The sequence below is a fragment of the Panthera onca genome, chromosome B2, assembly GCF_046562875.1.
Source record: "Panthera onca isolate mPanOnc1 chromosome B2, mPanOnc1 haplotype 2, whole genome shotgun sequence".
Lineage (NCBI taxonomy): Eukaryota > Metazoa > Chordata > Mammalia > Carnivora > Felidae > Panthera > Panthera onca.
Genome location: NC_138343.1, coordinates 105,615,524 through 105,630,562, shown reverse-complemented (window position 1 = coordinate 105,630,562; position 15,039 = coordinate 105,615,524). Strand labels below are relative to the sequence as shown.

Below are 15,039 nucleotides of genomic sequence, written 5' to 3'. Positions count from 1 at the left end.
CAGTCAAAAGCCAGTAGCGTAGACCTGCAGGCATCAGCTTCATATACAAAAGTCAACATCTTATGTGAAAAAATGAGCTACTCTATTTGCAGGAAGTTAGTGAGATGGCAATTTATTTGGCATTATTATTTGTGTAGATTTCAGTATAAAACACTAATTACCTTTTAAGTGGAAGGAATCTTATATCTTCTTACCATTGTCCCTTTCTCCTTTCCTCCCCCCACCTCAATTTACTTCAACTCTGATTTCATTCTTTTTTTTTTTATTTTTTTTAATGTTTATTTATTTTTGAGACAGAGAGAGACAGAGCATGAATGGGGGAGGGTCAGAAAGAGAGGGAGACACAGAATCCAAAGCAGGCTCCAGGCTCTGAGCACAGGCTCTGAGCCTCAGCACAGAGCCCCACACGGGGCTCGAACTCACGGACCGTGAGATCATGACCTGAGCTAAGTCAGACGGTTAACTGACTGAGCCACCCAGGTGCCCCTCTGATTTCATTCTTTAAAAAAAAAAAAAAACTTACAAAAAAGACTCTTGCGTATCTAAATTTATTGTATATTTCTGCTTAAGAGATTGAACGCTATAAAACTTCATCTGGAGCACAGAGCATTTTTAAGTCAGTGAAACTACTCTGCCACTCTTATGATGGACACATGTTGTCATACATTTGTCCAGGTCCCCAGAATGTATGCCTCCAAGAGTGAACCCTCATGTAAACTATGGACTTCAGTTGATGATGATGTGTCAATGTAGGTTCATCAATTGTAATAAATGTTCCACTTTGAAGGGGGATTTTGCAATGGGGGAGTCTATACATGTGTGGAGATAGGGGGTATATGGGAACTCTCTATATCTTGGTCTCAACTACGCTATGAACCTAAAATTGCTCTAAAATGAAGTCTATTAGAAAAAAAATTTTTTCTAACCTGTAGGCAAAGCTCATACTTAATCTATTTCATAATCATAATAATCATCATCCATGTTGATTCTGATGCTGGAGTGCTCTTCTGGTTTTGATTTCTTTTTGGTTTCTTTGTTTTTCTCGGTTAGATGTAGTTGATGCTCACATTGTCTCATGATCTTCTTGGAGGACATCCAGCTTTCCCCTTGTCGTTCTGCTGGTGCAGCACATTGTCCCCCCTTCACATCTGTGCCCTTGGCCTTCAGGATCTCCCTCGCTCTTATGAGACTACAGGTACAATTCCACGGATTTCCATCCAGATACAGATGTCTGAGGCGAGGCAACCCCTCCAAGGCTTTGAGGTCTAAGGCAGAAATCTTGTTATTCCTAAGGTTTAGAACCTGAAGCTGCTTCAGATCCTTGAGGTCCCTCTCAGTAATATCCTGGATGGCATTGCCTTTGAGGTCCAGCCTGGCTAAGGTCCCTGGAAGCCTGCAAAAGTATGGAAACAGGATGTGAGAGGAAGCCATGATCAACATTCCATAACTACCTAGGCAACCCAGACTGAGCAACACCAGCCTTTTCTGTACCACCATGTCCTGTTTGAAGCTAGAAAACAAGACTTGTTTTGAAAAATTAAGTCTTATGTATAGGTCTTTAACCCTTTCTCATAGGTCTTGTTTTCTAACCCTCTGAGTTTTCTGGTTCCTAGCCATAAAACTCTTTAATTTCTTTTGTTGTCAAATAGGATCACAGAAACAAATTGATAAGAAAAAAAGTTCCCAATTTTTTAGGTAGCAAAGGCCACGAATCCATAATTTATACGAGAAAAAAAGTATTGAATAAAAACATGAAAAAGTGTTGTTCTTCATGAATATAAAAGGCAATGAAAAAGTGATGCAATGTTTTATGTATGAAATTAGAACATGGCTTTGGTTAATTTTTTTTTAGTGTGTATTTATTTTGAGAGAGAGGGTGGGCACCCACAGTGAGGAGCCCGATGTGGGGCTCAAACTCATGAAACCATAAGATCATGACCTGAGCCAAAATCAAAAGATCATCAAGACCCAGGTGCTTAACCAACAGAGTCACCCAGGCACCCTGGTTTTAAATTTTTATATTTATTGCTGCTGAAGAGGTTGTAAGGTAAGAACTTAAACTCTATTGGTGGGAGTTTAAATTGGTACCATTTTGGAAACAATTTGGTACTATGTATCAAATTTAAATAATGTCATACCTTTCAACTAGGAGATAACAGAAGCAAACAGATTTATTTGCAAACATGTTTGTCACATATTTAATTATACTTATAACAGCAAAAAAAGGATAGACTAATGTCTCCTAATATGTAAATTAAGAGATAATAAACTTATGTGACAATAAAAATCATATACTTAAATCATTTTTGAAGTACTAATTCTATGAGAAAGCTTTTCTAACTATGGCTTGAAAATCCAGAAGCTATAAAAGATCAATGAATCAATGACATTAAACATAATTAAAAAAAAAAGAAATTGTTTATAGCAAAAGACATATGCAAAGTCAGAAGATAAATTATAAACTGGGGGAAAATATCTGCACCTTAAAACCCAGACAAAGTGTGGCACCTGGTGACTCAGTCGGTTAAGTGTCCAACTCCAGCTTAGGTCATGATCTCATAGTTCGTGAATTCAAATCCTGTATCGGTTTCTGTGCTGACAGCTCAGAGCCTGGAGCCTGCTTCAGATTCTGTGTCTCCCTCTCTCTCTACCTCTAGCCCATATGAGCTCTCGCTCTCTCTCTCTCAAAATAAATTAAAAGAAAAACCAAACCACAGAAAAGCAAAGCCCTGAAGTCTTCAACCATACTCAAAATAGAGAAATGAAAAATAAAACCACAGAGAGATGCCATTTCTCACCTACCAGATTGGTAAAAATCTTAATTTCTAGCAACACATTCTGTGGGCAAAGCTGTGAAGGAACAGACATTCTCATACACAGAGACTAAAGTAGCATAGCCCCTATGGAGGAGAATTCAGCAAAGCCTAAAGAAATAACCTGTGTATTCACCCTTCAACCCAGAAATCTCACTTCTACATATACGGTTCACAAATATAAAACAGCATATATGTGTTTATTATGGTATTACTTATAATACAAAATGATTGGAAACAACCAAATACAACAGTAAAAAACTACTATGCAGTCTTTAAAAAGGAAGGGACTCATTCCTATGAATTACTACAAAATGATTTCCAGAAAGTATGGCTAAGGGGAAAAAGCAAAAAGTAGAATAGTATGTACAGTATGTGTAAGAGGGAAATAAAAATACATGCCCATATATTTGCTTATGTTTGGGGGAAAAAAGAATGATAAACCAGAAGTGAATAAAACTGGTTACTTATAGGAAGTGTTTGCATATGGTTTTAACTTCTGAATCATATTAATGTTTTACACGTTCACAAAACAAAAACGGCAAAGCAAAAACAAGCCCTAAAACTGAATACAAACAGAAACAAACATATCTAATTAATCAATGTTTATGTTGGTGTATAACCCATAAAGGAAAGAAAAAGTACTCTGACTAAATATCCTTGGTGGATATATCTAAGCCTTAGACACTAGGGACAAAAGGATCTGCAAGGAAACTTCTCTTAGCATGCTTATTATTAACACCACCTAGTAATGAAATTTTGAAACTTTTTAAATGAATGCTCTAATACAAAACAAATCAGTAAGTGTATTCATATCATTAGGAACCAAGATTTCATTGTAAAAGAAGATATGCAAATATAAAATAAGAAAAACCCTCTAATGTTAAATGTGAATTGGAGACTTTAATATGAATTCATAGCTTAAAAATACATATTTCCTAATTCTGCATACTGGAAGGATCTAGAAATAAAGTTACACTCTAATGGTAATGCTATTCCAATAGCATAGCACACTGAACACCCAGATCTTAATTTCAGAATTCCAGTTTCCACTTAAAAGAAGCAAGGCTTCTTAGAGAAATGGCTTATTCTATGTCTGGAGCAAGGTAAGCTAGAACATCTGAGCCAGAATGCAATGACATATTCAAAGATAAGCAATATCCATCAGCATGGCTGCTATCAAAAATCCAGAATATAACAAGTGTTGATGAGGATATGGAGAAATTAGAACCTTTGTGCACTGTAGGAGGCAATGTAAAATGGTGTAGTCGCTATGGAAAACAGTATGGTGCTTCCCCCCAAAATTAAAAATAGAATTACCCCATGATCCAGCAATTCCATTTCTGGGTACATACTCAAAAGAATTGAAAGCATGATTGGTCTCAAAGAGATATTTACATATTAAATAATCTTGTACATTATTTACATGTTATTCACCCATATTAAATTCACAATAGCTAAAATGTGGAAGCAATCCAAATGTACATTGACCATGAATTGATAGGCAAAATACAAGATGTACATACAATGGAATAGTCAGCCTTACAAAGGAAGGAAATTCCGGGGCACCTGGGTGGCTCTGTAGGTTAAGTGCCCTGACTTGAGCTCAGTTCATGAATTCAAGCCCCGTGTCAGGCTCTGTGCTGACAGCTCAGAGCCCGGAGCCTGCTTTGGATTCTGTCGCCCTCTCTCTGTCCTTCCCCCGCTCACACTCTGTCTCTCTCTCTCAAAAATAAATAAACATTAAAAAACATTAAAAAACAAACTAAAAAATGAAAAAAACCCAAAACAAAAAACAAACAAAACAAAACAAAACAAAAAAACCAAAGGCAATTCTGATACATTCTACAACATGGATAAACCTTGAGGACGTTATGCTAAGCGAAAAAAGCCTAGCACAAAAAAGACAACTACTATAGTTCCACTTATATGAGATTTCTAGGGAAGTCAAATTCATAGAAACAGAAAGTATAATGGTGGTTGTCAGAGGCTGGGAGAGGGGGAAACAGGGAGTTGCTTAATGAGTGTGGAGTTTCAGTTTTGCAAAATGAAAAAGTTCTGGAGACCAATTACATAACAATAAGAAGGTATTTTACTGAACTGGACAGTTAAAAATGGTTAAGCAAGTTGTATGTGTATTTGACCTCAATTTTTAAAAAAGAGAAATAATGGAGGAGCACCACCAGACACTTGATTTCGTCTCAGGTCATGATCTCACGGTTTGTGGGATCAAGCTCTGCATTGGGCTCTGCCCTGACAGTGCACAGCCTACTTGGGATTCTCTCTCTCCCTCTCTCTCTGCCCTTCCCTAGCTCTCAGGCACACATGTACTCACTCGCTCACCAGCTCTCTCTCTCAAAAATAAATAAACATTAAAAAAATTTTTAAGAGAAATAATGGAATCGGGTCTCATGAACACAGGGACCACCTTGGAGGGGCACCCACTAGACAAATTTGGAGCAATTTGAGAATCAAAAGAGACTAGCAACTTGAAATGATCATAACACACTGAAAAAATTAAGATTCCTTAGGTCCATAGTGATACTCAGAAAAAGTAGAAAGGGTAAAGGGAGAGAAAAATACTCTATAATGTTCAATGGAAAAAATAGAAAAAAAAACAAAATTAAATGATCTCAAATACATAAAAACAAATTATGTCTAGACATAGGCTCTTGTTGAGCAATTCTTGGATGATATTTCATTTTTCAACAGATGAAGTTTTCAGTCTTGAACAGGAACTGCTCTATAATCAGGAAAAAAAAAGTTTTTCACTGTGGATACCAATGTGAAAAATGTCATGCTAATGCTTATTGATAAAAAGTAAAAAAAAAAAAAACAGAAGCCCAATTGTGAACCTGAAAATTTTTCTGCTACTCAACAGCTTCATATTCTCCTATTTCCAGATGCTATTTCCATAGAGTGTGAACCCCCTGAATGTGCACTCATGTCTTTTAGTATTCAGTGACATTTACTGTGGTGGTCCCGGTTATATGATGATTGTATATTTTATGTTAATATCCTAAACTGTACAGTGAATATACATATATAAGTATTTGTGATTTTGATTATTTATTTAAGGTGTTGTCGCCTTAGTTGGAATAAAGTTTACCTTAAAAAGTAGATGAACTTACCAGGGAAAAATCACTTCTTTCATTTTAACGGTTGATAGTTAAATTTATATAACATTTATTTTTTATTTTATTTAAATTTTATGTATTTTGAGAGAGACAGAGAGAGAGAGAGAGAGAGAGAGAGAGAGAGAGGAACAAGTGGGGGAGGGGCAGAGAGAAGGAGAGACAGAATCCCAAGTAGGCTCTGGGCCATCAGTGCAGAGCCCAATGCGGGGCTTGCACTCAGGAACCTGAGTTGAGATCAAGAGTCGGACGCTTATTGGGATGAGCACTGGGTGTTGTATGGAAACCAATTTGACAATAAATTTCATATATTGGGAAAAAAAAAAAAAAAGAGTCTGACGCTTAACCGGCTGCACCACCCAGGAGCGCCAACAGTTTGATAGTTAAATTTAATTTGAAGTCAGTCCCCAAGACAATGTATTTTATGTACATACCAACTGACATAAGGTACATCCCTAAAAGTTATACAGAAAATCTTACGTATAGCTTTTTTCCCCAAGGAAACATGGACTATTAGCAGATGGTGTAGCAGTAAGCAAGACACTATTACCCTTCAGAGTACAAGGGAGAGAAATTGAGGAAAGATATGATAAAGTAAACCAAAGAGTCCAGTCTACTAATTAAGACTTGAGTTCTAACTTTGGCCATTCTTTTTTACCAGTACGCAACTTCAGGTAAGTTATTTGGCTTAAAGTTTCTGATTTTCCACCCTATAGATGAAAGTGCCTAGTACACGGAAGTCACATAATAAATGTTAGCTAATGAAAATGAGAAAGCCAAGTTTTCTTTTAAACAAATATAATGAACAGTTCTAGGGTGGGTATCTAAAACTTATACCTGCTCTTCCTTTTTTTTTTTCTTCTGTGTTTCTATGGACATTATAACCAAAATGACACTGTAAGAGAAATCACTAATGTCCTGATTTTGTGAACTTAGGGCAGTCATTTATTGCTTTGATATACTTTGTCTTTATAAGTCTGATTTATGCTCAAAAAGTTTCCCTGATTTTAAGACAAACATGTTTCTAAAAATGCTGTGTGTTCTTTGGGTCTGTGGCTTTTTAAAGTAAAAAGGGGTACACCCCATTTTACCAGTAGATGGCACCTGAGTGTAAGTAAGGTAAAATGCTATGCCTGTGTTAGGTTGTAGAAAGCTATTCTGGATTTGAATTATCCAAATTGTGGATAAAGAAAAGGTGATGTGACTTATATTTGTTCACTGAGCTACAGATTGGTGAAATGAAAAGCAGCAAAAGTGAGACCCAGGTCTTGAGCATTCTAAGTTTTAAGTAGTATAATATATTGTTTATAGCAGAGTAAATCTCAGAGGTGGGTAAATCTCACGTGGTGGCTAAAATTCCCTGACTCTGGAGTTAGACTACTGTGTTTGATCTTGACTCCACCACTTACTGACGATGCGATTTTGAGCAAGTTTCTTGATACCTCCTAACCTTAATGTTGTAATCTGTGAAATAATAGTTTAAAAAATGTACGTACATTCGCAGGTTTGTTGTAAAGAGTAATCGGAAATAACATGCATATATGAACTCACTGCTGGTTTAGTCAGTACTTAATGTTATGTTAGGTATTATTTTTTCTTTTTTTTAAATGGTTATTAATTTGTTTTTGAAAGAGAGAGAGAGAGAGAGAGAGAGAGAGAGAGAGATCACAAGTGGGGGAGGGGCAGAGAGAGAGGGAGACACAATCTGAAGCAGGCTCCAGGCTCTAAGCTGTCAGCTCGGAGCCCATCGTGGAGCTTGAACTCACGAATCGTGGGATCATGATCTGAGCAGATGTTGGATGTTTGAATGAGCCACCCAGAAGCCCCTAGGTATTATTTTCTATTTCGAATAATGTATTGAGGCAAAAGTAGTAGATATTTGAATATACGTGCACCTGAAAACATCCACTGTTACTTCTTTGGTACAATGTAGAATGGAGGATGGTCGGCAAAAGAAGGGGTTTGTGATTTGTGGTAGGATACATAGCTAGCAACTAAGCAACAAATTAGGTTAGGTTAGCAACTAGTAACAGGTTGCCTGTGTTTATAGTTTATTAATACAAAACTGAATTTTAAAGTACAATTTTGTGTATGAATAAAACCCATGAAAATAAAAAGTGCCCTGTTTTAAGCTTGTGGATAAAAGTCTTAACATTCAGAAATTAAAAAAAAAAAACAAAAACAATAGATCGTACTGTGTTTTAATGCTTTATGGGAGGAAAACCACAGAGAACCTTTTCTGGGTCATTCACACTTTCCAATTCAAAGAAAAGCTGGGGAGGTGGGGGGTGATGGAGGATTTAAAAATCACTTTCCACAAGAAGCAGATTGCTCTCACAGCTGGCCAAGTTCTTTGACAAAGTAGATAGCTGTGATGCTTAAGTTAATCCTCATAGGAAAAGCCCAGTCTCATCTCATGTCCTTTGCCCCATTATTCTTGCCCATTACTTCTCAACCCTGGCTGCACATTAAATTGATCTTGGGAGCTTTTTAAAAATGCTGATGCCTGGGCAAAAACTCTTGGGTATCTGCTTTAATTGGCTTGAAGTGAGGTCTGGGCCTAAGTATGCTTTTTTAAAGTTCTCCAGATAATTGTAATGTGGAGTCAGATTCAAGAATTATGGCTAGCTCAGGCTTGCAATTCTATTATACACTCCATTGGGTAAAAGCGTTGTGCTTTCTGTAGTCACTTATTAAACACACAAATGCCCTGGCGGGAGTAAATAATTAAGCTACTTTTCACTCATTAAACTTAGCAGGATTACTTAGCCAAATGCTTTCTAAAAGCTACCTGAATAGAGAAGTCCCCTGGATTCACAGTTTTGCCATGGCTGTTACAGCCCACTGAGAATCCTTGACAAGAGAGTCATTCCCCAATCTCTTTCATGAGTTTTTAGTCTATACGTGATTTGTTTTTTCTTGGAAAAGGGGCATATAGTGATAGAAAGTAAGGCTTGAAATACAGTAGAGAAATGACTGAAATTACAAGTATTAGAGTCTTGACACACTGCAGGCATGTTCTTTATGGCTTTTGTATCAGCTCTTCTGTCTAGAACACTTTCCTCCCCCACCCCCACCCCCAAACAGCTTCACAGCTAAATCCCTCACCTCCTTCCAGTCTTTGCTCAAAGCTTACATTTTTGTGAGGGTTACCATGCTTACCCTATTTCAAATGGCAACCAGCCACCCTTTTTTGTTGTTGCTAACTATAACACCTAACACCATGTAAATGTTATATACGTACACCTTGTGTTTATGGTTACTCTTTCCCTGCTAGAATTTAAGCTGTATAGAACAAGAAGTTTTATTTTTGTTGCACTGGTGTATCTCAAGTGCCTGGTAAAGTGCCTGGCACAAGGAAAACACTCAAAACTTATTTGTTGAAGTAAATTAATTGTATGTATGCATATGCTTATACATTAAAAGAAATTGCTTAATTTCAAATAACCCTGAATATGTATTTTAAAATCTTGATTTCCATTGGATAAATCATTTTTTCATGTTTTGCATTGGGTACAGTTACCATACTATATAACAAACTTCTTTTTTTCAACTAGAAAAAATGAACATCTGGGGGAGCCTGGGTGGCTAGTCGGTTAAGTGTCTGACTTCGGCTCAGGTCATGATCTCACAGTCTGTGAGTTCAAGCCCCGTGTCGGACTCTGTGCTGACAGCTCGGAGCCTAGAGCCTGCTTCGGATTCTGTGACTTCCTCTCTCTCTGCCCCTCTCCCACTCGTGCTCACTCTGTCTGTCTTTCTCTCTCTCAAAAATGAACATTAAAAAAATCTTTTTAAAGAAAAAATGAACATCTGTACATATCAAAGATAATTTTTCCCTTTTTAATTCATAAAAAAAGTTGTTTATTGTAACTAGCAATGCAGATAAGTAAATTGAGTGCCATAGGGTCTTACAGAAGCCAGAAGTTGGTATATTAATTACAAGCAATTTGATAATGATAATCAACAGAGCAAGATGCCTTTTTTTCCTATAAAGCACCAAAAGGAAAACGAGTCCACTGATAGGCACATATAATAAATAACATAACATCTTTTTAAGAGAATAATAGGGCTTTATTCTTCTACTTTATTATCTACTTTACAAATGTAGAACATGTAATAAAGTTTACATAAAAAGCATCAATTAATGTCAACATGTACATTAGTCATAGTTATGACTGGGTGGGGGAACAGGATGGTGGGTTGGGCACAGAGGGAGGGATATTTGGAAAGAGAAATTAAGTGTCAGAGTATGAGGATATGTATGTGTTTGTGTCCATATGTGCAGGAGTGTGTGCGTATGCATGTTTGTGAGAGAGAGAACTGAGGAGACAACCGAGAACACAAGGTAAGACACCCCAAATGGACTCACACACCCACAGGCAGACACAGTTAGAAGCAGAACCAGGATTAAGTCCTTTAAAGATCACAGCCCTGAGAAGAAAACGAGTCTCCCAAAAACAGAATTCCAAGTAAATACAAGATGAGATTATACACTTCTGATTTTTTTCATAGCTACTATTTCAATGCTTTTAAAAATATAGATATTTTACTACACTTCCCTCTCATTTCTTTTACATATCCTTGCTTCGCTAGTGGCTGTGTACCTGTTGCTGGATCTCAGGCCACATGCTTAAAAACCAAAATACATTTTTACAAATATCATCCCCATATTATGTTTGTTAGCATACTCCGCCAAAGTGGCGTCGTATATTTTCAAATACAGATCGCCCCTGTTGGTGTCTTGTCTGACAGGTGAGAGCAATTAAGTTAGTGCAGATTCAGTTAGAGGGCTGGGGATTCCAAAAGCCCGTCTAAAACCTCTACCCTGGAACCCTTGGATAGCCTTGATCAGATCATTTATGTTTGCTCTGTTTTTCTTGCTTGTATGCTGTGCTTAATTGCCCCAATCTTCAGAAAACGTTAAAAGGAGTCAACATAAGTGAGAACTCTCCCTTACCTTAGAGGTATAGACAACAGCAGGTTCTGTTCCAGGGCCAGGTTGGAGAGCTGGGAACACATCTGCAGGGCTCCAGCTTCGAACAAGCTGACAATGTTGTTGTCCAGAAACAAGTGTTTCAGGTCTCGGAGGTCCTGGAAGTCTTGGGCTGTAACTCTCTGAATCAGATTATTGCTAATATCTAGTTTTTGTAGCCTTGCTGGTAGTTTAAGGGGCAACGTTTGAACCTGGTTTTGGGACAACTCAAGAGTAGTTAAATTGGCAAGGATCTGTGCCCCATCAATGGAGGAGAGTGAGTTTTCTGACAGATAAAGGTGGGAAAGATTCTCCAAGTGTCTCATGTCTCGAAACCTTACCACTTTGAGCTGGTTTCTCTCCATTTTTAAAGAGAGCAGGGATTTGGGCAGATTAATAGGAATTTTAGTCAGAAAATTACCACTGACACTGAGAAATTGCAAAGCCTGAAGAGAAGCAAAGAAGCTAGCTGGTATAAGATGCAGTTTATTATTCTCCAGGCTCATACTTTTCAGGTGGGGAAGTACCAGTGGTCCAGCTACAGATTCGATAATGTTGCCATCCAACATCAAACTCTGCAAACTGATCAAAGAAGAGAGTGTGCTGGGAGAGAGAGAAGAGATCAGATTGTTTTTAAGTTCAAGGATTTTTAATTTCTTCAGTCCTTCAAAATCAGATCCGTGTAGGACATTTATTGAATTCTCATTTAGTTTTAACACTTCAAGACTGGCTGGCAGAACCCTGGGGACTCGTCTTAACTTATTTTTCCAGAGTTCCAAGGTCTTCAAGGTACTCAGAGTTTTGAAAGTGTCATTTTCTACTGACTCTGTTCCACTGGCCAGCAGAATAAAATCTTCTAGAGCCAACATTCGGGTGAAGCTAGACAGCTACAAAAAAAAAAAAAAAAAAAAAAAAAAACGTACACAATGAAATGCAGTTGTCATTCAATACTAATGATACTTCAGATTTCCCTTCAGGACCTCTTTAAAATTATTTTTTAGAAAAGGATGGAAACTCAGGTTCTGACTACTTTTTTTTGAAGGTTTTATTTTTAAGTAATTTCTGCTCCCAACGTGGGGCTCAAACTTACAACCCCAAGATCAAGAGTCACATGCTCCTCCTCCTGAGCCAGGCATGCACCCCAGGTCCTGACTAGTTTTATTCATGATTGCTAACATGAAGGATATTAAAAATATGTTAAGCACTTTTACACACTATTGGTAGACATAATACTAGCCAACTTTTTGGAGTGCTTCGGTGGCTCAGTTGGTTCGGTGTCTTGACCTCAGTTCAGGTCATGATCTCACAGCTCGTGGGTTTGAGCCCTGCATCAGGCTCTGTGCTAACAGCTTGGAGCTTGGAGCCTGCTTTGGATTCTGTGTCTCCCTCTCTCTCTCTCTCTGCCCCTCTTCCACTCATGCTCTGTCTCTCTCTCTCTCTCTCTCTCCTTCAAAAATAAACATTAAAAAAATTTTTTTTTATATTGGTCAACTGTTGCTGTACATTCTCTGACCAGCAAGCTTATTTCTAGCCAGAAGTACTTACTAGTTGCACAATGATTTATGAAGCAGGATGTTCTTTGTGGCATCATCTTATAATAGCCCCGAATGGGAACAATCTGGAAATCTTTCACCAAACTATTAGCAGCTGCTAACTCTACAGTGCAAGATTACTAGAGGTTTTCATTATCTTCATTTTGCATTGTTTATATATTTTTAAGTTATAAATTACATTAAAAAATTTTAAGCACTAACCATAAAAATTTTAAATGTCCTAGACACTGCTATCACTAAGATGGGCCTATTAGAGAAACATTTCAACTATGTTATAATTTGAAAAACTAGCCTCCATATTCCCCTATTGTTCAAACTGTACTTCACTGATGCAAAAGATCCATGAAGAAACAAACAGGATACACGTGTCTCGATCTCTGTAGAACAAAGATTCCATTCACGCATATACCCCAGATCTAATGCTACTCTTGTCCTAGATTTTAGAAATGATCAAATCTGATATGCTTTCTCCATAGGTTGCAAGTTCAAGTACCCCTCTCCTCTCCGCATATCTGTCAACCTCCTAGCTTGCCATCTAGGTCTTCTTCTGAATGATGTAATTCTTGGTATTTTGTTCTTAGAGTAAGATCATCTCTAGGCAGAAAGAGGAATTGTTCCAGATTTTCTTCAGCTTGGTAAAACTTCACAAAAATTTTCAATCTGCCTTAGAATTCAATTGCTAAAATTTTCAGGGCAAAATTTTATGCCTTACTAGCTACAGGTTTTAAATGTTTGATTTAATTATGCAGTTGAGCCCTTTTGTAATAACAATTGCATGATTAACACTTTCAAAGTGGGTTGATTTTGTACCATATATTTATTTATCCCGGGAAGACATGTGATGTGAATTATGGTAGATTTTATTTTATTTTAATTTTCTTAAGGAGTCGGGGAGAGGGAGAGAGAAACCCAAGCAGACTCCATGCCCAGTGTGGAGCTCGACGCGGGACTTGATTTCATGACCGAGAGATCTTCACCTGAGCCAAAATCAAGAGTCAGACGCTTAATTGACTGAGCCACCCAGGCACCGAATCATGGTATATTTCAAAGCTTCTCCTAATATGATACTCTGTTAGAAAAACCTCATGTTAAAATTTCCATAACAGATGTTTCTAATCATAATAGTTTTGGCGGCTGCTAACATGTGATATTTTCTTAATGATTAATCAGATGTATTAATTAGTCCTAGTCCCAGTAATAATCATAATTTTTTCTTGCATTTATTGAACATCTACAAGTGCCAAGTACTTTTTTATATTGTTAAAAAAAAAAAAAACATAAGCCCCAAATGGAGTCATTTGCTCCCCACCCATGATGGCAAATCAAGACTTAATTATAGTTTTGACCTCTCCTAAAAATGTGACTTTTTAGGGGCATCTGGGTGGCTCAGTCAGTCAAGCCTCAGACTCTTGATTTCAGCTCAGGTCATGCTCTCACAGTTCATGAGATAGAGTCCCACATGGGGCTCTGTGCTGACAGTGCGGAGCCTGCTTGGGGTTCTCTCTCTCCTTCTTTCTCTGCCCCTCCCCAGCTCGTTCTTTCTCTGTCTCTCACTCAAAAATAAATAAATAAACATCAAAAAAATTCTTTTTAAATGTGACTTTTTAAGAGTCAATCTGACATTTCTTCATCAGCATTAGTGAGGCAATCACCATGATAAAAACGCTTTCCGTCCCTTCTTCCCCAAAGAAACTTGACCTGCCTGAAACCATCCTTACTTTTGTTTTGTTAATAACTCCTTTGCTCTACCCTCCTGCCTATGAATCCTCCCATTTGGTACAACTTCTCAGAGCATCTCTGCTTGCTAGATGAGATGTTGCCTGATTCATGCATCACTTATTATTAGATCTTCAAATGTACTCAGTTGCATTTTGTGTTTTAACAACATATTATCATTAGTTCTTCTAATAACTAGCAAATTTGCTATTATCAAACTTTTGAGAGTTGAGAATTTCAACAAGGTCTATTGGACTCTACAGCCCTTTCTTCTTCAACTTACCATTCTCTATTGCATTTAGTCTACAGTTAATGGTTTTCCAAAAAAGATAAGATCTAGACACAAATCAGAGAGTTTTAGAAAAGCAGAAATTTTAGGGGTACCTGGGTGGCTCAGTCAGTTAAGCATCTGACTTTGGCTCAGGTCATGATCTTACAGTGTGAGTTTGAGCGAGTTGGGGGTCTGTGGTGACAGCTCAGAGCCTGGGGCCTTTGGATTCTGTTTCCCTCTCTCTCTGCCCCTCCCCCGCTCACACTCTTCCTGTCTCTTTCAAAAATAAAAATAAACATTAAAAGAAAATTTTTTTAAAAAAGATAATCAGAAACTTTAGAGGTTACCTAGTTCAAATCTCCCATTAGAATTTCAGGCAAAAAAAAAAAAAATTTTTTTTAATGACCTGCTCAACTGTTCCTGAAATACTTTTCATCCTGAAGTGTCCTTTCTAGACTTTCCTTCATATAAAGTCACATGTGATTCTAGACATAGATCTTCATTTCTTAGATTGTTGATCTCCCAAAAGAACTTGGTGTTATTAGTACTTCCACATTTATCTGACTGACCATAAACCCTA

General features: G+C 37.4%; 1 protein-coding gene across 6 annotated transcripts in view; it reads right to left on the bottom strand.

Annotated features, from left to right (window-relative positions):
- Nucleotides 1–262: 262 nt before the first annotated feature.
- Nucleotides 263–15,039, bottom strand: part of LOC132674871 (nephrocan-like) — a 32,190-nt gene continuing 17,413 nt past the window's right edge. For 5 of the 6 annotated variants that reach the window (XM_081795775.1, XM_078447247.2, XM_078447248.2 and 2 more), the window contains 2 exons: nt 10,905–11,806; nt 264–1,393 (listed from right to left, as the gene is read on the bottom strand). In XM_081795775.1, the coding sequence (XP_081651901.1) occupies nt 946–1,393; nt 10,905–11,806 (1,350 nt within the window). In that variant the 3' untranslated portion in view covers nt 264–945. Of the gene's footprint in view, nt 1,394–10,904; nt 11,807–15,039 lie in introns of all 6 variants that reach the window. The other variant, XM_078447251.2, reaches the window with a different exon arrangement.